Source organism: Phoxinus phoxinus (assembly GCF_949152265.1).
Source record: "Phoxinus phoxinus genome assembly, chromosome: 12".
Classification (NCBI taxonomy): Eukaryota; Metazoa; Chordata; class Actinopteri; order Cypriniformes; family Leuciscidae; genus Phoxinus; species Phoxinus phoxinus.
This window is the reverse complement of record NC_136887.1, coordinates 3776675-3804636: the sequence shown is the minus strand read 5'-3', so window position 1 is coordinate 3804636 and position 27962 is coordinate 3776675. Positions and strand designations below refer to the sequence as shown.

General features: G+C 37.2%; 2 protein-coding genes and 1 long non-coding RNA gene across 4 annotated transcripts in view; all 3 read left to right on the top strand.

Annotated features, from left to right (window-relative positions):
* Positions 1 to 66: 66 nt before the first annotated feature.
* LOC307008038 (uncharacterized protein) lies at positions 67 to 4556 on the top strand (the record flags this gene model as incomplete). The annotated part of the gene is made up of 6 exons (XM_079630592.1): positions 67 to 605; positions 815 to 860; positions 2893 to 2984; positions 3121 to 3231; positions 3973 to 4240; positions 4344 to 4556. 6 exons carry the CDS (start codon positions 67 to 69, stop codon positions 4554 to 4556), a joined length of 1269 nt encoding a protein of 422 aa, XP_079486718.1.
* Positions 4557 to 12678: 8122 nt separating this feature from the next.
* LOC307007832 lies at positions 12679 to 15592 on the top strand. The gene is made up of 3 exons (XR_013799690.1): positions 12679 to 12771; positions 14566 to 14700; positions 15087 to 15592. It is a non-coding gene; the product is annotated as an uncharacterized lncRNA (long non-coding RNA).
* Positions 15593 to 16696: 1104 nt separating this feature from the next.
* The window catches only part of LOC307007819 (uncharacterized protein), an 18197-nt gene continuing 6931 nt past the window's right edge, over positions 16697 to 27962 (top strand). Inside the window, exons 1-9 of one of the 2 annotated variants that reach the window (XM_079630190.1) lie at positions 17633 to 17845; positions 20418 to 20574; positions 20759 to 20951; positions 21133 to 21234; positions 21754 to 21855; positions 22375 to 22476; positions 22996 to 23097; positions 25829 to 25930; positions 26916 to 27182. In XM_079630190.1, the coding sequence (XP_079486316.1) occupies positions 17737 to 17845; positions 20418 to 20574; positions 20759 to 20951; positions 21133 to 21234; positions 21754 to 21855; positions 22375 to 22476; positions 22996 to 23097; positions 25829 to 25930; positions 26916 to 27182 (1236 nt within the window). In that variant the 5' untranslated portion in view covers positions 17633 to 17736. Of the gene's footprint in view, positions 17846 to 20417; positions 20575 to 20758; positions 20952 to 21132; positions 21235 to 21753; positions 21856 to 22374; positions 22477 to 22995; positions 23098 to 25828; positions 25931 to 26915; positions 27183 to 27962 lie in introns of both variants that reach the window. The other variant, XM_079630191.1, reaches the window with a different exon arrangement.

Sequence of the window (27962 nt, the reverse complement as noted above, 5' to 3'; positions counted from 1 at the left end):
GACTACCTACAGTTTATTTGCAGACAGGAACTAGTATTTATTAGTGCCCTGGCTGAAATAGTACATATGTCAGAGGATGTCATGATAGCTCTTACAAATCTAAGCAACCTTATACAGCGTCTGAGGGATATGGAGGCATTGGAGGAGGCATCTGTAACAATGGAGCTGGAACCAGGACTTGGACGTGGACGTCCACGAATTTCAATTTCTTCAACCTATCTTACCCATCTAATAGAACTCGGGCTTCCAACCCAGTCTATTGCAAATTTACTTGGTGTGTCTCGTGCAACACTGTTCAGGAGGATGAATGAAAACCACTTATCTGTGAGAGCTTTGTACAGCACATGTACAGATGAAGAGCTTGATGCCCTTGTCACAGAGGTTAAGAACTCCATGCCAGATGCAGGATATCGCATGGTTCGAGGGGCTCTACTGGCACAAGGGCACCGTGTACAGTGGGATAGGGTGTGTGCATCCATGCATCGTGTGGACAGTGTTGGTGTTCTCTCAAGGATGACCAACTTGAGGTGTATTGCTCGGAGAGTATATAGTGTTCCTTACCCCAAGTACCTGGTGCACATAGACACCAACCATAAACTCATCAGGTATGTCTGCAAGCTTAGTATTAATTAACATTTCTAAAATAACACAACTAAATACTCATCATTAATGCTCTGATTTTTAATGTCCTGTTTCTCAACCATCTATTTTGTTTGCCATCTGACAACTGGCCTGTATGAAATTCAAGTGAAAACTTGACACTTCTGATATAACCACAGGCCATGTATTTTTATGTGTTTTTAATTTTTATCAGGTACAACATGGTAATCTTCGGTGGAATAGATGGTTATTCAAGAAAGGTAAGACTTTATTTATATAACGCTTTTAACAATATAGTTTCAAAGCAGCTTTACAGTGATAATATGAGATTACAGTACAAAGATTTAGTCTTTACAGAAGCTCTAGAATAAAGTTATTGTCCAGATAAAGTTAGTTTTGATTGGTTCACTTCTGGACAGCGAACACAGAGCGCGTTTCATCACTATCTTGAATGAGAAGCAGCAGAAAAAGACGCCTACGTCGGCCACCGTAGCTTCTCATTCGAGTTTGAAAATAGAGGGAAAGGCAATGAGTGATTAACTGTTTGCAATTCGCAAGCGTCACCACTAGATGCCGCTAAAAGTCACACACCGCACCTTTAATGCGATCCAGCTGCTCATTTGCACAAAACAGTGCCTGGTGGCTCGAGAACGCAAACCATGAATTAAATTCCAAGGTGCAAGCAGTGGAACATTTTTAAAAATGGTATCATCTCCATATAGCCTAAACTTAAAAAACGCGAATCTGTTAAAACGCTGACAGCGTGCACATGCGTATTACGTGTTTAGTCTATATGAACGTTTGAATATGTGCGCAGGTGTGTTATTGTCTTTCTTTACAAATTGACCTCACCAAATTACTTTTGTAATTTGTCTGGCCTTAAAAATTCATATTACAGAAAATTGTCGCTTCCGCGTATGTGAACCAGAATCATTTGACAACATTTTATCTGTACAGGGGTAAAGGCACTGAAACACTAATTATTATTATTATTATTATTATTATTATTAAGAGCCATTCAGCGAAGGTGTGAAGCCTGTATGTGTTTTTTCTTCTCTTCCACACTTGATTCCATGGCAGCCCATAGAACCGTATGGTTGGTGACATTACAATTAAAACCAGTAGATGGCAGCAGATTGGCTCACTTACTAGTAGGGGTGGGCAGATCGAGGCTTCGTGAAACATTTGAAGCAAATGTGCCATATTGTGTCGAGGCTTCGAAAAGATCCGACACCCATCTCCATGGTGACCCCTAGTGGTCAAAACAGTGTAAATGCAACAAAAACCCGGGCCAAACATGCATAAAAACACCTTTTACAAATCTATTGCAATTTTTTTTATTGAAAGTCAAATCTTTCAGTTGGAATTATCTAATCATCTTATAAGATTATCAATTGTCAGGGTTTGTTTTGTTTGTTCTATGAATGGCTCAGCTAAACAGGCCATAAGACTCTAACTACCATTATTCATTTTAATTATACGAAGGTCTAATTAAATTGTCTACAAATGTATAAAACTGATCAGAGATCAGGTAAAACCATAGGGTTAAACCCACAGACACTTGTTCATTGGTTCTCAGTGACTCCTCATGATTCATGGGTTGACAGAGATCATCGCCCCCAGCGGTGAACCATAGAAATGTCGAAGTGTTTCGGAGTTATGACGTAATGAAGCTCGTTTACTGAAATCACGTGATTCTGGAACTCTGAAATCAATTGATTCGGAACAAAAGATTTGTAAAGGCTTTGAAGCTTCATGAAGCAGTGCTTTGAAATTGGCATCACTACTTACTAGTATTTTTTTTTCTTTCTTTTTTTTTTAGATTCATACTTAGACATAATACAATTACTATTATAACATGTAAAATTACATTTTGTCAGAGTTTACCACTTCATTTGTACTGAGGTATAATGTTTTACAATTATTCCATGTTATGAATAATGTTAAAACTAAAAATGGTATTATAAAGTACATTTCAGATATAATTTATTTAAAATATTTATATCTATAATAAAGTATGCTTGGTGTGCATTAAGTATTATAGTTTAACCCTTTCATCCCTGTGTGTGTTTGTGAATTCACCTTCATGGATGTGTTCTGGTGTCAGCCATACATTTCAGGATGGCCAGACCCAAACAGCATAGAAGCGATAAAGGTCATAAAGAACTTGACCCCTGATAATCATTGCTTGCAGCTGTTTTTATTTGTACTGTCATCTGTTGTTACACAAACATCTCTCTCTCTACTACTGTATATCTTCAGCTGTATATGTTTAAATATATTCTTCTACAGATTATGTACCTAAAGATTTCAGACAACAACCGCTCAGACACCCATTTGGCCTTTTTCAGAGAGGCGGTGAATGTGCATGGGTTTCCACAGAGGTATTATAGTAATATTAAGATGCAAAATATTTTTTTTCTATCTATTATTTTTATCACATGCTTTTGTACTTTTCTGGATAATCTGCTTAAGTTAATTGTTTGAAATCCATCAAAATGTGTGATGTTTTTGTTGCAGAGTAAGAGGAGATCATGGTGGTGAAAATGTGGGAATTGCAGAACTAATGTTTACAGTTCGTGGCACTGATGACAACAGCTTCATCGCCGGTAAAAGTGTGCATAATCAGAGGTAAATTCATTTTTATGTTGGTGCTCTGACAGCTTTAAAGGTGCATCCTGATTGTACTTATTTTGAGTGAATTCTTCATGACCATTAAAAATGTGCTATATTGTACAAATGTGTGTAGCATAAATGGAATTTGAACATACCACATTATGTGTGCTATGGCGTCAGTGGCGTTGCTTTACTGCCCCTTAAAAAAAATCTTCTCCCATAGCCTCATGGGTTAGTGAAGTGTTGATTAAATGTACACCTCAGCAGAAATAGTAGGTAATCTGGGTGAATTTAAACTCTTTGTGAATGCTATGAATTTGGACATACCATTCTCGCTTTTCCCCCCTACTGTATGGGTTCACCATAAGTTGCAAGTGTTAGTGTTTTTATGTTGTAGATGCTCCATGCTGGATGCAGCATTAGAAATCCGTAGTTTGTATTTGCCAATGTATAAATTCACTATTCACATGAAGCCATGATTATTTAAATCCATGAGTGAAAGTGTCCAATAACTGATAAGTGACAGTTGGACAAAGGACATCAAATACTGATGTCTCACCATTTACTTTAGATCAGGAGCAGATGTAAATGTTGTTCACACAAACTCTCATGAACTTGGTTTATTTTAGAACATAATTGATCCACACTTTTCAGCTTTTTTCATGAGGTAAATAAAGTTTAGTCATATGGTGTGCTAAATCAATGCTGGTTGTACTTAGGCTAAATACTATCTTTCTTCTTTAAAAAAAAATACAGAATAGAGCGTCTCTGGCGTGATGTATTCGTAGGGGTAACAAGGATCTACCACAACATTCTTCACACATTGGAGGACAGTCACCTGCTGGATATCAGCAACTCCTGCCATTTATTCAGCTGTCATTATGTGTTCCTGCCCCGCATCCAGGCCAGCTTGGATGTCTTTTCTGAGGGGTGGGACAACCATCCCATAAGAACAGAACACAATCTAACACCCATTCAGTTGTGGCAAGTGGGCCAGTTCCAAAATCCAATTATGGATCCAGAGGTAAATTTGGCATCCAAGTAAAATAAAGGCAAATATTAAATGTGTAAAACCAAGTAAAATATTTAAACAAAGTAAAATTATCTATGAAATTTGTTTTCTTCAGAATGACACCATGCCAAACATTGAATGGGAGGATAGTGGATACTCGGAGGACCCAAACCTTGGGGTGCATGTTCCTGTGCTTGACATTTCTTTGACAGACGATGAAATAGCACAACTTAAAGAAACCATCAACCCCATGCAACATTCAGAGTCTTATGGAGTTGACCTCTATCTTAGCACTGTCCAGTATGTTGAGAGATTAACTGAAAGTTAGTCCATGCCAAATTCCATTTACGCTTTCTTGCCTTGTTCTACACCCAGTTTAATCTGTATGTGTGGAGCTTTCATTTTTCATATTTACCCACTGTACAACATTTATTGGTAACAAATACAATTCTTTATTTTTGTACACACACTAGAGTATCAACAGGTACCATTTAAAAAAAAAAAAATCAACATTGGTATCCTTTACATTTTTTTTTACATGAACGTGTGTGAATATACTAACAGGTATTAAACATGTTTTCAAGATTCAAAATCGGTACACTGTCTTATTTTTTAAATGTATGCAGTATGTATATACCAACAAGTATTACTCAAGTTTTCAACTGCAAATTTTATGCCAAAAAAAAGATCAATTTAAAGTCAGTGGGAATCTAAACGGGGTCTGTTTATATTTATGTACATATCAAATTTATTATATTTTATTATTAATCAACTTTATTATATTTAGGCCAAACATTAAAACGGTATGCTGCATGAAATTATTTTAGGTTAATCTAAAAACAAAACAAAAATCCTACAGTTTACATTTCAGTGAACTATTCCTTTGACATAGGGTTAGCTTTCTAACACCGTTTTTACTGTGTTAAAAGACATTCAAGAGTATACCGACTTGATAAAACACTGTAAAAGATTGTAACATTTTGCCTCTTGTCTTTTACTCTCAAATTAGCCTAAATCCTTTTCTAATTTAAGAACATTACTAAACCCACTGCCCCCTGTTATCTCTTATAGTTAAATGAGACCAAATCCACTATTCACAGATTGTAGGCACATTACCATATCCATTTTGAATGTGGTGTAGCTCTGATAGTGACAGGGAAGGCGCAACGTGTTGAAACACGTGTGAGCAACAGGGAATTTGGCAGTCACCACTTCCAAAACCAGGTTCTCTTCTGGCACCTCCCATCCCACCCAGAACTTCATTAGGTCACTCAGCATGTTTGGGGATGCTATGAAAGAGTTAATAAAAGAGATATACATTTAATTGCTTCACGTAAATGGTTTTAAACCGCACAAATAGTCAAGTAACATACATAAAACCATACCTTCTTCAATAAATCGTCGCATGTAGCTTGTGATGATGCTCATTATTTCAACAGCAATGGTGTCATCATTGTCCTCATCATCATCATCCACAGGCTTGGGCCATGCAATTTTCTGAAGGACTGTCTATAAGGGTTTGAAAATGAATGTTAATGGGGTCATGAATCATTCATTTTTTTAAATCTATTTGATCATCTTCATCATGGTCCACTTATAAATGTTAGTTCAAATAAAGTATTCCTAAACCGGTCAGAAAGTAGAAATACATGGGCATTTCTTTATTCTGGTTTTCTACCTTGTTTTGAAACAGTTTTGGGGGGGATTTAATGAGGCGTATGTGTTCTAACCAGCTATTTGCAAATGTCTGTGGATTCATTCTTTTACTAATGTGACCAACTATTTGTTGTCACAAATCCAAGAAAGTAGGCAATGAGTAGTAGTGGGGATTTAATAAGATTACGATGAAGTTTTGAATGCAAAGTACTTAAAATATTTTTATACTATAACAACCTCCTATATGTCAAAAGATAAATGCACATTTTAATTAGCAATTCATGATTCCTTTAACTGTGTACGTTTATCATTTCAATGACTGCTCTATAAATGACAATCATTTATTGTTTAATCTATGATGATGATATATGATATAATCTGTTATACGTAATATTTTTTCTTTAGTACTTTTCCAAATACAAGCATACTAACTTGTGCTGTAATGTCCATTACTGACTCCCTTGGAAAAACTACTTGGTGACTGTCAAGTCTTTGGGATAGTAGAGGCCAGATACCAGTTTCTTTGAGACCTTTTCTCAGATCTTTAATCTGGCTTTTAACACGTCCAAGTACCTGAAAACAAAATGTACAAAGACAGTTTAATATTGATTTCCATTTCATAATTTTTTTTCCCAGAAACAGTGAGCTTAGGCAACTTAATTTAGTAGATTGACACTGACATACACAGTTTGGATCATTACGATTTTTAAGTCTCTTTTGCTCAACAAGGCTGCATTTATTTGATTAAAAAAATATGTAATAATGTGAAATATTATTACAATGTAAAACAGCTGTTTTCTCTGTGAATATATAGTAAAGTGTAATTTATTCCTGTGATCAAAGCAAAAAGAAAGGTACATAGACAGATAGATAGGTTTTATGGTATTGCATGGGAGTTGCTAGGCCATTGCTCATATTCTAAGTGGTTGCTAGGGTGTTACTAGAATGTTTTAGTACCTACCTATATGTTGTACTAAAACATAAAAGGTTTATTTTCAGCATGCTGCTAGGTTTTGTTTAAATAGAGACTGAATTTTTTTTTATAACTCCTGCCATATAACAGGTGTAATAACATAATATCATTTTAAAACAAAATATCAAGACTTACGGCATGTGACAACAGCTGTTGAAACAGCCAGTCTTGATTAGAAGACGACGGAACAGGGAGATCCCAGAAAAGGCAAAGATCAGTTAATCTTGCACTTTCTTGTTCAGTGAGTTCGGTTTTCTTGAGCTGCAAGAACACCACAAATTGAAAATGCTTTCAAATGATTAATTGACATGTTTATACAAAATTTTAATAAAGTGCAAGTACTCACCAAACTAATGGTTTCCCGGTGGTCTAAATCAGGGCAATCCTGCAGCGTAAGAGCTGAAGCCGCACTGTCTGAACTACCTCCAGTTAGAAGGATTACCAATGGTAAGCTCAGTCCAGAAAGACAAGGACCTCCATGCACAAAAGAATGCCCTATCATTCGACCAGCCATTTGGAAAAGGTTGCTGTCACGTAGCACAGCAGATGCAGAGGGGACACGGTGGTTTTTTTCCCCCTCAAAAAGGGTTGTGGTAGTAGAACCTTAAGAAAAACATGAACCTTAGCATGAATCATCTTTAATTCAATTCAATTCAAATTTATTTGTATAGCGCTTTTCACAATACATATTGTTTCAAAGCAGCTTTACAGAAAGTGCATTTCAGAAATATACATAGAAAAAAATACACTTAGTTAATCATGTATTAATTAAGGGCATAACATATCGTCGGCGTTGAGTCGTCTCTTCACAGGTTAAGAAAGACAAAACAGTCTCTGCATTAGGCACTCATTTTTACTGAATTAAATTGAATATAGCACACACATAAAAGCTATTTTCCACCACTGGACTGAAAAAAAAGAAAAAAAGATAATGAGCAGTTTGAAGTTTCAGTTGCTTTCATGGTTTTATTTCCCTCTGATGTGCTTCAAAATAAAACATTTAAGTAACATAGGAGGTGACAGTCGTTACCTCGATGACGCCATTAAAAGATGATCTAAAATCCATTAATCGCTGCATTATCATTGTAGCTACTTGATACAAAAAAATTCTGTCTGTGAAGGTGTGGCCCAAATGGCCCTTTTCTCACACTGAAATGCTTTTAAACAAAATAAATTCATCAAAATTGTAATGATTTCACAATTACCCTGTTTTAACTGCATTTTGGATTAAATAAATGCAGCCTTGGTGAGCAGAAGAGACTTCTTTGTAATGTCTCCAAACTTTTGACTAAATTAATGTGTGTATGGAATAGAATTGCAACTGGATTACATACCCAAATGTAAAGAGAAGCCAGTCTTCAGTTTTTGCATAATCATTGACAAGATATGACGATTGACTCCTTTGCCAACAGCTGCATCTCCTAAAAATAAAGAAATATAAAATAAATAAATGGCAATCTCAAGTAAATTTCACAAATTGTACAAACAATGGTTACTTCAAACAGTGTTTCAATAATTACAGTGTGTAATACCTGTCAATCTACATTTCAACGGAGCTGACCATTTAGCACAGTTCATTTTATAAAATGAAATCAGTGTACTGTCCTGCTCATCCACAGTATCAAATTGGTTGATCTGTAGTGACATAGATGGACAGTCCGAACTTTGGGAAAGCAATTCAGCACAGAACATTCGAGATGCTTTCTGAGGGTCAGTTTCGTATTTCCATGCTGAAAAAGAATTTCACAAGTTATGCAACAAAGATTTGCAAAACAAAAGCCACAACTAGAGTTAATATTTTTACATATAGATGCACTTGTTTCATAGCAGTACAACAGTGCTATCCAAGCAGAATGTGTGGGGCATAACCTGCTGATATTGATGTGGATGACTGTGAAGTTGAGGGTCCTGGCAGTTCTTCTCTTGTTGAAGTGCTTGGAGAATCACTGCCACTGAAATTCCTCCCTGTTTGTACATTTGTTATTTTTACAGATCTGCCCCATTTGCCAGATTGTAAAGATTTTACAAATATAGTTTTGTACAACAAATCTAGGGCTAAAAACAAAAGCCACAACTATGGTTTATATTTTTACATATAGATGCACTTGTTTCATAGCAGTACAACAGTGCTTACCAAGCAGAATGTGTGGGGCATAACCTGCTGATATTGATGTGGATGACTGTGAAGTTGAGGGTCCTGGCAGTTCTTCTCTTGTTGAAGTGCTTGGAGAATCACTGCCACTGAAAGTCCTCTCTCTAAAATAGGCATGGCACATACAACTTTTTAATTGTGTTTATCCAACCAGTTCAGAAATTCTTGCACAATGAATGAAGAAAAAGAAGCATCCATTATACATAGAAAAAAATATAGTCTTTATAGCTAAAAATGTCTGGTATGGGATGAAAAAAGATTAGTTCACCCAAATATTATACATTTTTAAAATCTTTTTCACCTACATTCCATCTCAGCATGTTGTTGACTTTTGTTGTTCATCTTCTGTTCTGTTGTTCTTTAACACACAATGTCTTTAACAATATGGATCATTCACCTCTTTGCCCAGAAACACATTTTATAGTTAAAAATATTTTACTTATAGATTTTAACAACTGCCATTTCTCTTCAGAAGACTTTGAGTAAAAAGACTAATAAGGAATACCGGTAATAGTTTGTTTTTTAAATGTGACTGTTGGAAATTTTGGTTCCGGTCTTCGGTTTTCTCTGTGAACAAAATTCACCAACAGCTGAGATGGAAAGAAGTTCAGGAACTTAGAAGCGAAATATCAACTTTGGGTGGTCTAATTATTTGAGGCAAGTAAGGGTCTAAAGATCAAATGTCATTCTATTGTAGCATAACTTTACCCTTCACCACACATGCTTGCATGATAAGGCAAGACATCATTTGGGAAAGAAATCTGGCAAATGGGACAGATCTGTAAAAATAACAAATGTACAAATTACATAAGTTACTCACATTTCTTTCAGGTACAAGTAACAAAATTTGCTAGCTAAATAAGTAATTCTTATACATTTGATGAATACTACATATTTGCTACCTTAGACACAATTATGTTGAAGGTATTAAAAGTTACATCACAGTCTCATCGAACTTCAGAATAACCTCAGTAATAACAGATCAGTTTGCAAGGAACCACAGATTCTTGGGTGTATATTTTTCAAAGCAAAAATACATTTCTGTATTCGTCACAAAATTAATTTTGATCAAATACCTGGGAAGATCGTTCTAAATCTGTTTGAAGTGGGCTTGGCTGATCAATGGCTCCAATAACATTTCCAATATCATCATCATCATCAAGCACAGTCACATGATTTACAGACTCCTAAAAAAAATGTAAAACAGCTCCAATAACTGGAAAAATTAAGTAAGCATTATGCGTTTAGCATATAATAAAAGTAAAAAACAATACAAGTAGAACCTACAGACTCAGTTGTCTTGCACTCTTCAATGTGTAAGGGCAACAACGGCAGTGGTATTTTCCTTCCACATTTCATACAGTTTGACAGTGGCATCTTTGCAAACTCCACAGATTCAAATGGTAATGGTTCAATGGAAAGCTGCTCTTGTAGTGGAACTACAAACAGGACATTCTTTCCGTTATTTGACACTGACTTCAGGAGCCGAGTTGAGTATCCATCACAGTCAGTGGGAATTAAAGTCAGCTTACGCCGCCCACCACCACCTTACAGTAAAATCAGAGGATCAAACTCTCACTAACTACCAAAGTACAATTCATCATTGAAGAACTCAACTAAGCTAGTCACGAGTCACGACTGTTTCCAAACTGGTCGTTCAACGTTGGTTAATGATGTCACGCACATAGTCATTTCTGATTTTCACTCTGATTCCCTTTTTACAATAAAATCAGTAAGTACTTAATAACTTTATTATCTACAGCAGCAGTAAAGACCTTTGATTATCAATGCATCTATGTTTTATGTATATTTGACATGCAAATTATAAATACCTGTAGATTTGTAAAACATCCAGCCCCCCTGAAGATTTTTTAATTTAGGAAATTCTTCCTCAAGCAGAGTGACAATCTTAAACAAGCAAACAACACCACATTCATCATTCAAGTCAAGGGAATAAAAAATGACTTGCATAATTACTTCATAATTACTCGTGTTTTGTTTATGTTTGCAATTACCTCACAGTGTTTTAAGGTGTCTGGAACACTTAACAGCCTTTTCCCAAGCCCAGCATGTACAAGTTCTAAGTCTTCATCTCCTTTTGGAGTAAACATGGTTGGTTCGGAGAGCACATATATTTGGAAATCTGTCTTTTTCACATTGACAGGTTTGGCCAAAGAGAAACGTTTTTTGCTCCTAGGCTGGTCATTTTCAGTCCTAAACATACTTGGAAACTGCCTACGGTCAGAGTGACAAAGAGACACACACATTTTTGAAGAAAGGTTATTTCTCTTATATATATACATTTAAATTGACCATTAGTTTTATTTATTTTTATTTTAATAATGCCAAATACATAAAATTACCTTTTTAATGCCTGCCTCACCCTATTTTCTGGTGCTGGCACAGTGGGCAAAGGAATAATGGAACTTGCCCCACTCAATTGCACATTTTCTCTTGTTGGTGTATTAACACTCCTTAATGTACCGGTGCCACTTGCTGAAGATGGAGCCAGGCCCCTGGCTAACACATCAATAAGAGCCCTTGCAGCTGATTCCACTTCTGATGATAATGCCTGTCAAACAAAAAATTGAATTCAAGAACCTTGCATGAGTAAATGTTAAATCAACAATTCTATGCGTTATAATATATTTTATTGGCTGTAGTCAGTTAAGAGACATACATTATGCTTGGATTACTTTAAACATTTTTGGCAAAGAAAGCTTCTGTCATTATTGTGACTTCATCCGAACATGTGCAAAACTACTTTAGCAGAATGCACACAGAATCGAAAAGCATCCCTGGACCAGACTAACATAATGACAGGAATACAGTATAATGCTATACTCTGACAGGTTTTGGTCTGTTTTATATGATCACTGGTGAACCCGTTACAATATCTAATCATTTATAATTCACTCTGTGATTTCTGAATGTAACGTGGTATCCCGACATATCACATGCATGACCAATGGAAAAAAGTATATTCCCCTAATTAAGCTAAACAATGTGCTTAGTTAAACTCAGCAAATTGCATGCTTCATTATCAATACTGTCCTCATTATGCTTTCAGTCACAATACACTATTGTCCAAAAATATTTTACTTCACTTACCCGTGCATCCCTTTCTTCGTTCGCCATGCTTGATTGAAAGCTTCATTGAGGCTTCATTTCCGTTCTAATTAATCCGTATTGCGCAAATGGTGCGCAGAACCGTGCTCCTCGAATGCACTCTCAGGGGATTCCATATATGATTGGTTGAATGGTAAGCTCGCATCTGATTGGCTAAAGAGTACGATAGACCCGCGTGGGTCAAGAGCTCTGCCAGGAAAGTCTCAAAAACACACACACACACATCCGAGGCGATTCACACGTGAATGACGATTGCACATCCGCATTCAGGGATAAACTCGTATATTTTAAACACTCAAAGGTTTTTGCACACAGTTGTATATCTACGAATTGTGTTTTGCATTTGTGAAATGTATTTTATGAATATATCATTTTATTTTGCGCATGTGAATTGGTTTTTGTGGAAAAAAAATGTTTTCACGCACGTGAATTTTTTTTGTGTGTATGTGAATTAGGTTTCATGCATGTGAAATTGTCTACGCGTGTGTGAATCAGGTTTTCTGCGTGAATTATTAATGAGACTTATCTGTCTCCATACCATTCACTCTCTAGTCTCTCACTCACTCTCTGCTGTAATTTTCGGGAGGAGATTTGGAAGATTCTCGCTGTCTTCGTAGTCAAGGCTAAGTCAAGGTAAGAAAGTTACATTTCACAATATAAATGTTAATTCAAAAACATTGTTTTCAAAACACGATGTTAACCAAAAGCTTGTCACTTTAGAATTTCGAATTCCAGATCGCGCAATATGTTCCCTTATTTCTGGCGCCAAGATCTGTAACGTTAACTAACATTCTTATTTTTTATGTTATTGTTAATACACCAACTGTGTTATGACAAATTGATTGGAGTTGAGACTCCAACTTTACAATTTTACCACTGTTTTACGATAACGTTAAATCCCACAATGACAGCAATTTTTTAACTTGTATAAGATCGATGTGCACATCAAACAGCCAAAAGGAAAGCATTTCCTTATTAATTTTTCGAATGCAATTACAAGACAAGCCTGTTTAATCGTGTCTGCTCCCGTTTATTTTGTGATCACAGAACAACGCCATAACTTACAGCGACCATTTCAGCAGCTAACGTTAGCTGTTATTTTAAAAGTGTGCACATTCAATGAAAAAATCCCCTTCTCAAATGTTATTTTTTTTATAAATCTTTAATAAATGTCTATTTTGTCACAGAACAACTAGTATCCGCTCAATTATGAGATTCGAGAAGCTTTAACACCATCTGCGCGGCCTGTGCTTTTTTTCCCTTTTTTTATTTAACGTTAGTGCTAATTCAAATAACAAATGGCACAAAATAGGCTATATAGAATATAGTTAACGTTACACTTTAGAATACTGTTCCAATTCCTTCGTAATTTATGCATTATGAACTCATATAGTAGTTATCTGTATGAAAAACAGCAGTTATTGATTAGTTATAGAACTACCACATTCAACTGAGGGCTATTACTATTTCATTAATCAGAGTTCCTTGTTAGTTAATATTAGTTAGTAGATAGTGTTTTACTCATTTGTTCCTGTGTAGTTATTCATTGATGATGGAAGAGTATTCTAAAGTTTCACTCAAAATATTAACTATTATAACACTTTACGGTAAGGGTACATGAATTATCATGAATTCATGCATGAATTATGCATTCATTCATGCATTAATATCTCATGAATCATCAGGAACTAGCCTAACACAAGTTCAACGTTTTCATTTACAACTTAATGGATGAACAACACCTTAATTAAAACATTAACTAAGATGAGTACATCATCATGAAATATGATTTATTACGCATGATCATGATTCTTTCTTTTTTTACAGTTATGCCACCATATTGTTCATCAGTGTTTCAAAGGACCTAGTCAGCGTTTTAGTTGAGGGGCCACACACATGATGAAGTCATTGATAGATAATGCTTAGTTAATGATGACTACTGTATTTGAAAAATAGACCCCAAAATATACCAATCAATATACCAATCACAGCTCATCATAGCACTCCAATTTTGTTGCCATTCAAATACAGTAGTCATCATTAACTAAGCATTATCTATCAATGACTTCATCATGTGTGTGGCCCCTCAATTAAAATGTTTATAATAAAGTTAAATCATTATTAAATACAAGTGAGGTTCTACAAATAAAATAAGTAAAAATACACTAGTTACAAGCATAGGTAAATACAATAGAACAAAAGTTACTAAATTAATTTAACTGTAGTTTTCAGGTACAGGTACAGAACCAGTCCCTTGTTTGTTTGGTTAATAAACCTTTGCAGCAAAAATGTCGTGTTTGACAGAATATTATATCTGATACCATTATTGTATTACCTGAAAAATAACATGGTGGAGATTTCTGCTTTGTTGCAAGGGCTCAAATAAGGAATTTAATCTCACTCTAATGCTCTTTATCTTTTTTACAGGAAGCTTGAAAAAAATGCCCTTACAAACCAGATTACTAGAAGAGATGCTGAAAAGGCAGTGTCAAAGTGGCTAATTGGTGCCAGGGACAGGGGAGGAAACCGTACAGCGAGGGCACGTGGTGGAGAGCAAGATGGGTAAAAGTCATTATCATTAAAACTGCAAAGGAGAGAGAGCATTGGTGACAACAAAGTGAATATAATAATTACTACAATACTAATTTCTAGAAATTACTTAAAATTAAGTTTTATTAACTAAGTTCGGGAGGAGCACGTTCAGATAATTAACACGAGTGTATAGCACTCAGCAATCAACGATAAGAGGGTAAAAAAAGTGGTAAAAGTTGGTCAAAATTTTTATCTTGTGCCTCCAATATGTGCAGTGTTCCGGGACAGGTTTGAAAACCCCTTATCTACATAAGCTTGATTTGGAGCACCAAAAGACTAACCTGACATCTGAACTGTGAGAAAAGGAATTGCAAAAGTTGAAAAATGGTTGATTTATTTATTTTCTCTTTTCAAAGGGCCGTTGAGAGAGCGACAACAGAGGACTGAGATTCTGCACTTTTGTTTGTGAAATATAGAGTTGTCTGACAGAGGACTGAAAAGCTGCACTTTTGTTTTGTTTATGAAATATAGAGTTGTCTGACAGAGGACTGAAAAGCTGCACTTTTGTTTTGTTTATGAAATATAGAGTTGTCTGACAGAGGACTGAAAAGCTGCACTTTTGTTTTGTTTGTGAAATATAGAGTTGTCTGACAGAGGACTGAAAAGCTGCACTTTTGTTTTGTTTATGAAATATAGAGTTGTCTGACAGAGGACTGAAAAGCTGCACTTTTGTTTTGTTTGTGAAATATAGAGTTGTCTGACAGAGGACTGAAAAGCTGCACTTTTGTTTTGTTTATGAAATATAGAGTTGTCTGACAGAGGACTGAAAAGCTGCACTTTTGTTTTGTTTGTGAAATATAAAGTTTGTCAAAAGCTTTCACTTTTGATACTTGTCTGTTAATATAAATATTATGTTAATAAAGTAAAGCATGAAGTAATTGTTTCTGTTCATTGATTACATATAATGTTTATATTTAGGGGTTTACTGTAAAATAAGGTAACCCAAAAAGACAAATATGGTAGCCCATAAATACACCTGTTGTGGCCCATAAGAGCCCTAGATAAGACCTATATGGGTCCCATCATCATCCCATGTGGGCAGACTCCTGTAGGCCCTAAATGGGAACTACCTAGGCTACCCCTATGGGCCCGATATGGAGCCCACCAAGAGCCCATCATCAACCCATCTGGGCTAACACATGTGGGGCCTCCATGGAAACTGCGGCCAAAATTAGCTGGGTCCCAGCTGGGTAGCCCGGGTGGGCCCTGGATATCAGCCCATTTGCAGCCCGTTTGGGCCCCACATGGGTGTGTTGGCTGGGACGGTGCCAAAATGCAGTCGTACAGAACATTTAGACGTCACGTCATTGACCCATATATATATAAACACATTTTTTAACAAATAAAAACACATTCTTAGCAGGACAGTTGAGAGAAAATAATAGAAAAGACCGCCTTCAAGTTTTTCCAAATTTACATTGCAATTACAGCAATATAGCTGTAGCAATTCAGTTGTGGATGTTTTGGTCACATTATTTTTCAATAAAATGCGCAAAGTATTTAGTGAAAAATCTTTCCTGTTCTCAGTTGTCCATGTCCGTGACAATGTGAAGTGATGCTTGCCATTTTAGCATCTTATCTCAACTTAATTTTATATATATGTAAGGGTCAATGACGTATGAGGATTTTTGACATTATTATTTTTAGTATTTTAAAATTGGCCTGTCGAAAATCCTTATACGTCATTGACCCATATATATATATATATATTTCTGCAACTGCGGGCACTTTTATGTCCCAGCAGTGAAATTTTTTATTTATGTTAAAATTTGTCATATGATGCTTTATAAATATATGCAGAGTGCCAATACACACCTTGACAAAAAATAGAATAACTGATTAATGTGATTTAATATAATATTATGAAGCATTTATAGCTCAAAACACCATTTTTGTTAACGTCCCACACCTGTGGTCTCAATGTTAAGATACATAAAATAAGCTAATTTAATGTCTTTACCGCAGCAAATTTAGGTGTTGCGGTAAAGACCTTGTGTTGCGGTAGAGACAAATTAAAGGTTTACTGTATATTCAATTACAAATATTCAGTATATTATTAGTACTGAAGTATATATTATATATTAGTATATATATAAACATGCCATTGTTGAACCCTAGATGAGACTTATTTTTATAGAAGTTTAGAAAGAAAAATGTATAAAATGAACGTTATTGTAAGGACACTTTTTAAGAAGATGACCTGAAAAACATAAAAAATAAACATGTTCCGGATTAAATTCTTAATGACTACATTCAATTTTGTGTACATTTTTATATGTATTACAGACTATGATGATTCAAATTGAAATTCATAGAGGTTGATTTTTTTTAAAATTGGGATAGTCAAAAGTGCCCATAGTTGCAGAAACACCCATATATATAACACATTTTTAACAAATAAAAACACATTCTTAAATTTCAGAACATCTCACTGTGACTGATCAACTGATCGACAAATGTAGCAAGATGTGAAACCTTAGCTTGTTTAGACTGAATACTTCTAAGGGAAGTTTTCACCTAGCTTTTTGTCTGGGTGGTACCGGCCTACCCTGGACCCCCCCAAAACCATCCATGCGTGTATGTATGAGGAAGGATGTGATGCTGCATATGTCAGTCAATGGTCATGTGGCAACGCCGCCATGCTGCTGTACCAGAAGTTAGGTTTGACAGCCCTAGTTTAAATTGATTACTGAGTGTCTGTGCAGCACAACATGGTTATCATCTAACAAGTTAACTTCTCGGCTTCAACAGGCTCGGTCAGCTTTCAGTGTGCACATTTCAGAATTTGCATATTTCATTAGCCCGTGTTTGATGTTAAACAATGTGCATCCTGCAATAGCAAAGCTCCGTACACAGCTGTTGCAGCGTCTATGTGTTTGTATTAATGTCTGTTTATTTATTTATTTTACATAATAGATTTTTTTTGTGACTTGCTATTTTTCAAAAACCTTTTTGTGAGATTTGCCTTGACTAAGTACGAATTACAATTATTTTCACAGAGCCATTATGTCCGCAAGGAGGAGGAGAAAGAAGCCTATAGACGATGCAAAGACATACATTCTGTCTTGCACTGACAAGGATGGGTTTATGCAGAGATTCATTGACACTTACAAAGGTAAGTTGCAGAAGATTTTTTTATTTTTTTTGCCTTTGTCAAAGACAGACAGTGATCGAAGTGAGTGTGATACTTTACAGCCCAGGCAAGATTGTCAGAGTGCTTTGTCAGAATATTCTACTGAAGTGTCCAGAGAAGTAGAGCCTATTGCTGTGGTAGACTAGCTGCAGTTTAGAGTTTAAGGCAAATTTTCATCTTGATTGATCCCAAATAAGTGACATGGAAAGGAAAGGGCGAAGTTAATAGGGATAAAACATCTGCATTATAAAACATTAAAAGTAGATGTTATCATTCACATGTATGAATTTCAGTTCTTTTCTTGTTGTTTCCCTTGGCCTGTTGGGTCTTATTTTTCATTTACTGAGCTCCTAAGGTTTTTGAAAAGCATTCGTTTTGATTTTTAAAATGATGCAGGAACCATGAAGTAGCACTTTCTTCTTCTCTGTTTCTGCTTCAGCATACAGTTTTTTCCTCACAGTCTCTGGGTGTCAAACCCCAATTATTACAAATTTGTAATTAATAAAGTTATTGCACTTGAGAATCCGAATTTCAATGCACCTTTCGTTCACTGCAACTTAAAGTCCCACTCCGATCATCTTTTGAGCTATTTTAAAGTGTTCTCAGTGGTCTTTAAATTATGATTATGCAGTTTTTAGCCCAAATCAAAAAACATGTGCTCTTTTCCAGGACTTTGCTTCTGCAGAGCGGCAGTAGCTCATTAGCAATTCGCCTCTGCGTTGTGGGCGGAGCCAGCGCTGCGGTAAATTATGAAAGCTAATACCAATATCTCTCTTCTTAGCACTGCATCCCACTAAAGCACACAGGTGTTGATCCGCCATCGTCTTCTCTACTCCTCAGAACCTGAGTGGAGTGGGGCAGGAGCTTGTGCCCCCCCCCCCCAGAGTTATTACATCACAACTCCAGTCTGTTTTAGGCTGCCTTATAGTGACTGCCATTGGTTCACAGCCATTTGAATGCAGAAATACTCAAAAATGCAATTTTGGGCTTAATTTTCTAAAGATATGTCCTCTAGCTTTAGAAAAATGCCACAAGAACATGTTAACAACACGAAAAACATGATTTTCATCGGAGTGGGTCTTTAAAGCTCATTTGCACAATACATTATTTAACCAGTCTCTCTATTTGTTGTATATACGTTTATTATATTGCTTTTCTGTGTCCTATATTTATTTTGTAAATCAGGATTACTTTCTGTTTTTTATATTGCTATTTAATATTTAGTTTCATGCCTTGCTGCGGCTACAATGTAATTTTCCAGTTTTGGATCAATATAGTACATCTGTCTGTCTGTCTATGTCAAAAGTCTGAGTTGCATGATGTTCTTACGCTTCACTGGTGTTACCTGCACTAAATGGTACACGGCACTCTCAGTTTAAAGGAGTCATAACCTAGTATTACCTTGGATACCCACGCTCTATTATAGTCTTTTCAGGCTCTTCTAAAAAAATTAACACAGAGCTCCTCTGACCCTTATTTCTGAAGGCATTATTGTCTCGCGAGATCTGATGCGATATTTTGGCTGTCGTGGACGGTCATTTTAATAATTCAAATGAGGGGCGCGTTGATTGGTGGCAGGAAGGAGGGGGGTTGACACCGCAGGTAACTTCAGCATATCATTCCAAAATGACATCATGGCGCAAGTTGTGAATGAACCCGACCTGGCCGCAACCTACGGGATTCAACCGTAAATGCACGAGCCAGACTCTGAACCTGAGCTGGAAAGGTAAGATGTAGAGTCGATGGAAGTGAGATCAACGTTTGCTATCATGTGGTGTTTTTGCCTTGTTTCACGTTGTGGTTTTTTAGACATTCAAATTTGTGAACGATTCCGGCGTAAAATGATTAGCACAGACACAGACACCTAACGTTAAGCCAGTGGGAAGGGTTGTAGGAACCGCGTCATTAAAAATTAATTTAATCCACTGGTCCCTGACAGCTTGGTCCGTTCTTGGGAGAGAAAACACATTTAAGTTACATGTTGATTCTGGCAGTCAACAACAGAGCAACTCACGTGTGCGTAACTACGTTTCTGCATCTTTCGCGACTAAATATGAGGGGGAGAGGGCGGGCTTCCTGCAGCATAGGTCTGCGGTGTCCATATATGGTGTATCCAGAAATTAAAATCTCGTGTTTGAGTGCGCGTGCACGTGGGCTGGTTTACGAACCCTGGGGTAAACAAACGCTTCACTTTTAAATATCAGGTTCCCGGCCAGTGTATAATCGTTAGGCAATCATAACATACATTGATTCTCGTGGAAAAGTGAAAATTACAGGTAATGACTCCTTTAAGGGAACCGAACAGAGCATAGACAGGACCTCAGTAATGCATTAATGTGGATGGGTCTGCATCAAAAACATTTTTTGGCCACATAAAGTCTGATCAAAAAAGCACTTTACCTGTAGAGTGTGTATCACAACTGGGAGAGTGTTGAGCATTGTCTGCAGGTAATACACTGACTAGACGCAAGAACCTCAACCTCACTTTGAAAATACTGTAGTATCTCTTTTTGAGTCCCAGAATGAAATGTTTAATTATTATATATTATTGTAGGAAGAGGAGTGTTTGCCGCACACCCCATTGAACCCGGGGACTTCGTGTTGGAGTACAGGGGTAAACTCCTCACACAGGAGGAATGCAAGTCAAGAAAATACTCCGAGATTGAAAGCACATTTCTCTTTGACTTTCAGTGGCAGAATCATCACTTATGGTAAACATTGAAAGATGGATGTTTTGTATTGATTTAGAGAAATTATGAGTTAACCCTGAAACAAGGGTTTAATACTTGATGAATGAATGAAGCACAAATACTCTTAAATTCTTTTGAAAATAACTCTTTCAATAAAACTTTTAAAAGAATGTAAAACTATTACCATTTTTCTGATACTTTTCAGCCTGGATGCATCGGAAGAAGATCGATCTCTCGGAAGATTGGTCAATGACAACCAGAAAAATCCAAATTGCGTTATGAAAAAAATCATAGTTGACAACAAACCCCATTTGTGCCTTTTTTCTCTGAAGAAAATAGAAATAGGAGATGAAATTGATTATAACTATGGTGATTCAAAATGGCCTTGGCGCAGTAAGGTGAGTTGGTTAGATGAAGTATAGAGATTTCTTTATTTAAATTTTTTGTTGCAAAAGCAAATTTTGTATTTCTCCAATATTAACCATGTTTCTAATATTACTCTTGACTGTCTATGGAAATGCATTTAATCTTTGATCTGTGATGTGTGTTAAAATGAGTTCTTCTTTATCTGCAATCCAGTTGAAAAAAAACCAAGCTCCAGCCGCAGCAGTAGAGAATGAGACCAGCCCTGTTCCTCAGACGCTAAATGATGGACCAAACCCAGATCAGACCTGCACACAGGTAAAAGTACATTCAAACGCATTCATCTATGCTGACATGTGGTGGTGTTCTATTACTAAAGTGGACCAATGCTTATGTGGCTTTATATTGGCTGCTAAAGGCCAGGTAATGTCACACACACCGGCATGTTTCCAGTCATGTTCTTATGGGGTCCTTCCATCTTCCAAGTACATTTGTTTCTCTAGTCTCTCCTTTACACACTCATGTGTCTGTAGTCTGACCCATGTGGGGCCCTTCCGTCTAGTTCTTACTGTAATTGTTTTTAATGCACTATGGCAACACCTGACATGACCTCAACTGTGATTTTCACATTCGTAATTGTATACTGTATCTGAGCCGTTCGATGTTTTAAAGCAATATTTTGATTTGATCCACTGCAAAGTCCTGGAATAGACGTGAGCTGCTTTTTAGTCCATGCTCTCAGTTGAAGTTCAGTCCTGTTTCACCATTAGATGACCTTATTAGCCTGTGAATGTCTCTTCAGACAGTTCTGAGACTCTTCTTGTCTGTCTATTTCAGGTGAAAGGCCTTCAGACTCCTGCCGCAGCAGTAGAGAATGAGACCAGCCCTGTTCCTCAGACGCTAAATGATGGACCAAACCCAGATCAGACCTGCACACAGGTAAAAGTACATTCAAACGCATTCATCTATGCTGACATGTGGTGGTGTTCTATTACTAAAGTGGACCAATGCTTATGTGGCTTTATATTGGCTGCTAAAGGCCAGGTAATGTCACACACACCGGCATGTTTCCAGTCATGTTCTTATGGGGTCCTTCCATCTTTCAAGTACATTTGTTTCTCTAGTCTCTCCTTTACACACTCATGTGTCTGTAGTCTGACCCATGTGGGGCCCTTCCGTCTAGTTCTTACTGTAATTGTTTTTAATGCACTATGGCAACACCTGACATGACCTCAACTGTGATTTTCACATTCGTAATTGTATACTGTATCTGAGCCGTTCGATGTTTTAAAGCAATATTTTGATTTGATCCACTGCAAACTCCTGGAATAGATGTGAGCTGCTTTTTAGTCCATGCTCTCAGTTGAAGTTCAGTGCTGTTTCACCATTAGATGACCTTATTAGCCTGTGAATGTCTCTTCAGACAGTTCTGAGACTCTTCTTGTCTGTCTATTTCAGGTGAAAGGCCTTCAGACTCCTGCCGCAGCAGTAGAGAATGAGACCAGCCCTGTTCCTCAGACGCTAAATGATGGACCAAACCCAGATCAGACCTGCACACAGGTAAAAGTACATTCAAACGCATTCATCTATGCTGACATGTGGTGGTGTTCTATTACTAAAGTGGACCAATGCTTATGTGGCTTTATATTGGCTGTTAAAGGCCAGGTAATGTCACACACACCGGCATGTTTCCAGTCATGTTCTTATGGGGTCCTTCCATCTTCCATATACATTTGTTTCTCTAGTCTCTCCTTTACACACTCATGTGTCTGTAGTCTGACCCATGTGGGGCCCTTCCGTCTAGTTCTTACTGTAATTGTTTTTAATGCACTATGGCAACACCTGACATGACCTCAACTGTGATTTTCACATTCGTAATTGTATACTGTATCTGAGCCGTTCGATGTTTTAAAGCAATATTTTGATTTGATCCACTGCAAACTCCTGGAATAGACGTGAGCTGCTTTTTAGTCCATGCTCTCAGTTGAAGTTCAGTGCTGTTTCACCATTAGATGACCTTATTAGCCTGTGAATGTCTCTTCAGACAGTTCTGAGACTCTTCTTGTCTGTCTATTTCAGGTGAAAGGCCTTCAGACTCCTGCCGCAGCAGTAGAGAATGAGACCAGCCCTGTTCCTCAGACGCTAAATGATGGACCAAACCCAGATCAGACCTGCACACAGGTAAAAGTACATTCAAACGCATTCATCTATGCTGACATGTGGTGGTGTTCTATTACTAAAGTGGACCAATGCTTATGTGGCTTTATATTGGCTGTTAAAGGGATACTCCACTTTTTTTGGAAATAGGCTCATTTTACAACTCCCCCAGAGTTAAACAGTTGAGTTTTACCGTTTTCGAATCCATTCAGCCGAACTCCGGTTCTGACGGTACCAGTTTTAGCATAGCTTAGCATAGATCATTGATTCTGATGGGACCAGTAGCATTTCTTTCAAAATGACCAACGAGTTTCAATATTTTTCCTATTTAAAACTTGACTCTTCTGTAGTTAAACCGTGTACTAAGATCGACGGAAAATGAAAAGCTGCGATTTTCCAAGCCTATATGGCTAGGAACTACTCTCATTCCGGCGTAAGAATCAAAGAACTGTGCAGCCGTACCATGGGTGCAGCAGGCGTAATGATATGACGAAGCACCTGAAAATAGTCCCCAGCTCGGTAACTTCCAACACAACCGGGACTAAGTTTGTGTAGTTTTTAGGTGGCAAATTACTGTGCGCATGGTTCTGTGCGTAGTAAAGGGCTGTGATAGTAAGGCGAGTGTATATTCTACCGTAATGTTACACTGAATACCAACGAACAAAAAGAAACTAAAAAATCAATGGTTGACTGCTCTGAACATTGATCTAAAACACCGATAGAATCGATCAAAAAAAATGGCGTGTTTGCTCAAAGCATTTTGGACCAGATGACTATAAAGAAAACACGGACAGTAGGCTACGGTACAGCGTCTAAAGGATACAGCCATCCCAACCATCTTCAATGTACAGACAGGTCCAAGTGCATCATCATCATCACCCATGGCTGTACCAGCGATGCGCGGGTCAATGTATAAACAACCCGCACCCGACCGACGTTTTCAACTAACCCGCCCGCAACTCGGACCGCAAAAAAAGAAAGAAAATATTGTAAGTTACCCGACCCGCTTCCTGACTCGCGTTTTTTTTTTAAGTAGCTAGTAAATGCTCATCGTAGCGTCATGGGCCATAGGAACTAGGGGTGCGCATTTTTCTGAATGCTGTATGATTAGTGTTTTTTAATAAAGGCTTGATTTATTCATTTATTTCGTTTCATTTTCTTAATAATTAAGATGCTGCATGTGTTTATCCAGTCTAATCGAAGTGCATGGTGCGTCTCTCCCCCGACTTTCCCAACAAAAACCCCGCCCCCTCTCAGCAAATACATAAAACTGACATATGCGTTTTAAAAAGTAGCCTATTAAATTGGCACATGGCATTGCTCAGTTCAACGTGTTGGGAAATCGGGCATTTTGTCCCGTGTCAGCTTTTATTCAAAAGTTAATAACGCGCTCAACATTCAAAAGGTAAATAAGGATTTCCCACTGTCATCTCTGACTGAGCTTGTGCGTCATCCTCGCGCAGTTATTCAGCCAATAAAGTGTAGACCTATGTATTTCATAGAACATTGTGTCTAGTACTATATAAATTACAAATGTTTAATTGGCATCTTTATTTCAAACGACCGACCGCGACCCGAATATCATTAAAAATATTTTTGGATGACTCGTAACCGCGGGTGACCGCAGGCACCTGCTCATTTTGGATCAACCCGCGCACCACTGGAAGTAGGCTACTGTATAACAATTTAACTTTTTGTAAAAGCACTGCCGTTGTTATCTTCCTGTGAAATGCAATCAGTGAGTGCTAGGTGTCCTCGATCATTCGTCTTGTACAGTATATAACGTTAGTAGTTTTGTTGTAGAGTTCTGGTGAGGTAGCGTATAGTTTAATTAACCCTTGTATGGTGTTCGGGTCTGTTTAGATGTTATCTAAATCGTCTCTCACAAATGTCTCCATGCTACAAGGCACGCTCCCTGTGCAAGCAGGTTGTCACGTTGGTTTGTTGACGGCAAGTGCTTCGTCATATCATTACGCCTGCTGCACCCATGGTACGGCCGCACAGTTCCTTGATTCTTACGCCGGAATGAGAGTAGTTCCTAGCCATATAGGCTTGGAAAATCGCAGCTTTTCATTTTCCGTCGATCTTAGTACACGGTTTAACTACAGAAGAGTCAAGTTTTAAATAGGAAAAATATTGAAACTCGTTGGTCATTTTGAAAGAAATGCTACTGGTCCCATCAGAATCAATGATCTATGCTAAGCTATGCTAAAACTGGTACCGTCAGAACCGGAGTTCGGCTGAATGGATTCGAAAACGGTAAAACTCAACTGTTTAACTCTGGGGGAGTTGTAAAATGAGCCTATTTCCAAAAAAAGTGGAGTATCCCTTTAAAGGCCAGGTAATGTCACACACACCGGCATGTTTCCAGTCATGTTCTTATGGGGTCCTTCCATCTTCCAAGTACATTTGTTTCTCTAGTCTCTCCTTTACACACTCATGTGTCTGTAGTCTGACCCATGTGGGGCCCTTCCGTCTAGTTCTTACTGTAATTGTTTTTAATGCACTATGGCAACACCTGACATGACCTCAACTGTGATTTTAACATTCGTAATTGTATACTGTATCTGAGCCGTTCTATGTTTTAAAGCAATATTTTGATTTGATCCACTGCAAACTCCTGGAATAGATGTGAGCTGCTTTTTAGTCCATGCTCTCAGTTGAAGTTCAGTGCTGTTTCACCATTAGATGACCTTATTAGCCTGTGAATGTCTCTTCAGACAGTTCTGAGACTCTTCTTGTCTGTCTATTTCAGGTGAAAGGCCTTCAGACTCCTGCCGCAGCAGTAGAGAATGAGACCAGCCCTGTTCCTCAGACGCTAAATGATGGACCAAACCCAGATCAGACCTGCACACAGGTAAAAGTACATTCAAACGCATTCATCTATGCTGACATGTGGTGGTGTTCTATTACTAAAGTGGACCAATGCTTATGTGGCTTTATATTGGCTGTTAAAGGCCAGGTAATGTCACACACACCGGCATGTTTCCAGTCATGTTCTTATGGGGTCCTTCCATCTTCCAAGTACATTTGTTTCTCTAGTCTCTCCTTTACACACTCATGTGTCTGTAGTCTGACCCATGTGGGGCCCTTCCGTCTAGTTCTTACTGTAATTGTTTTTAATGCACTATGGCAACACCTGACATGACCTCAACTGTGATTTTAACATTCGTAATTGTATACTGTATCTGAGCCGTTCGATGTTTTAAAGCAATATTTTGATTTGATCCACTGCAAACTCCTGGAATAGACGTGAGCTGCTTTTTAGTCCATGCTCTCAGTTGAAGTTCAGTGCTGTTTCACCATTAGATGACCTTATTAGTTCCTGTTCGATGTTTTAAAGCATCTTTTTGATTTGAATTTTGATTTTAAATATTTTGATTTGATGCACTGAAAACCCCTGTAATGGTCAATTGGACCATGGACCAATGCTCATGGGGCTTTAAAGTAGTCAGGTGACCTTATTGGGTTGTAAAGGCCAGGTAATGTAACACACACTGGCATCTTTCCAGTGCCATTCTTGTGGGGCACCTTTTAATGCATTATGGTAACATCTGTGGAGAAAAAAGAAGAAAATCTGCATACTGGGTTAAAGCTCACAGTTACCTTTTTTATTGACTAAAAAACAAACGTTTCGATCCAAATGGTCTTCCTCAGGCAACTATATGATAGTATTGTAATACTATAGTATAGCTGTACACTGATTTTAACATTTATAATTGTACACTGTCTAAAAGGGCTGATGTTCACATTTCTGGATTTAGATTTTTAGTCAGACCATGCCATGTTTCTTTGGCCAAACTTTCTAATTCCATACTTACTGAATTTTTGTTTATTTTTAGGTATTTACTGTCCAAGGATTTTCACTGGTTGATTATCCAGATAGTGATGAAACTGATGAGGATGGTATGGAAAACGAACCTCCCACCCCACACCTGGATGTTATTATAGGGCAGAATGATATTGGCCCAGATGTTTCAGATCATTTGTACGATTCAGATGAAACTGTTGTGAAAGAAACTTGTGATGAGGCTTCTCCAAGCAACCATTCCAACAATCAATCGGATGATGAACTTGTTCCACCATTGAGACGCACAAAAAGCATTCTGGTAAGCCCCAAAACACATTTTAACAATATAATTAACTTGTTTATGTGATCAATTTTGTGCCACTAGTAAGTGAATTTGAATTATTTTATATTTGAATGGGAATCATTCACTTTGAACCTGAATCGATTGTTTTGAACAATTGCTTTTAACCCCTTCCTCTGCACCCTCAATTTTGGCAAGTGATGCATTCATGACATAGCCAAAATAAAAAGATTTCTGCTCAGAACTCATTCTGAATAGACACATAACCAACATATATTTAGAAAGCCAACCCTTGAGAGTTTACAGTTCAAGACTCAAAATTCATCAAACTGTTATAAATATTGAGATATATAAGGTCAAACATAAAACTAAAACAACAAATATTAAGGATATATTTATTAAATGTATAAAATATTTTTTTAAATGTAGGATATCAACTTATAACCACAACTAAAGTGTAGCTACAAGTGTGGTCATGCTTCATTTTAAATCTGAGGATGATATCACTAAAAGTATGCATTTTATGAAGCCTATTATAAGGTCTTATCATGGGAGGCTTTGGAGAAGTTTTCATGGGAGGCTTTAGAGATGCATTTTTAGGTATGTGTATTGCCCTATAAATACCCATTTACAGTCTTTGACTAATGTCTGGCGAGGAGAAATGGCCCATTAGTGTAAATTGACCAACATTTAACACTTCTGCCAGTGAGAGACTTAATCTTCCATTATTCTTTTATTCTTATTCTTTTGTTTGAGATCAGCCATAATAGCCTGCATTCCTGTGTTATTTGCTTGGTC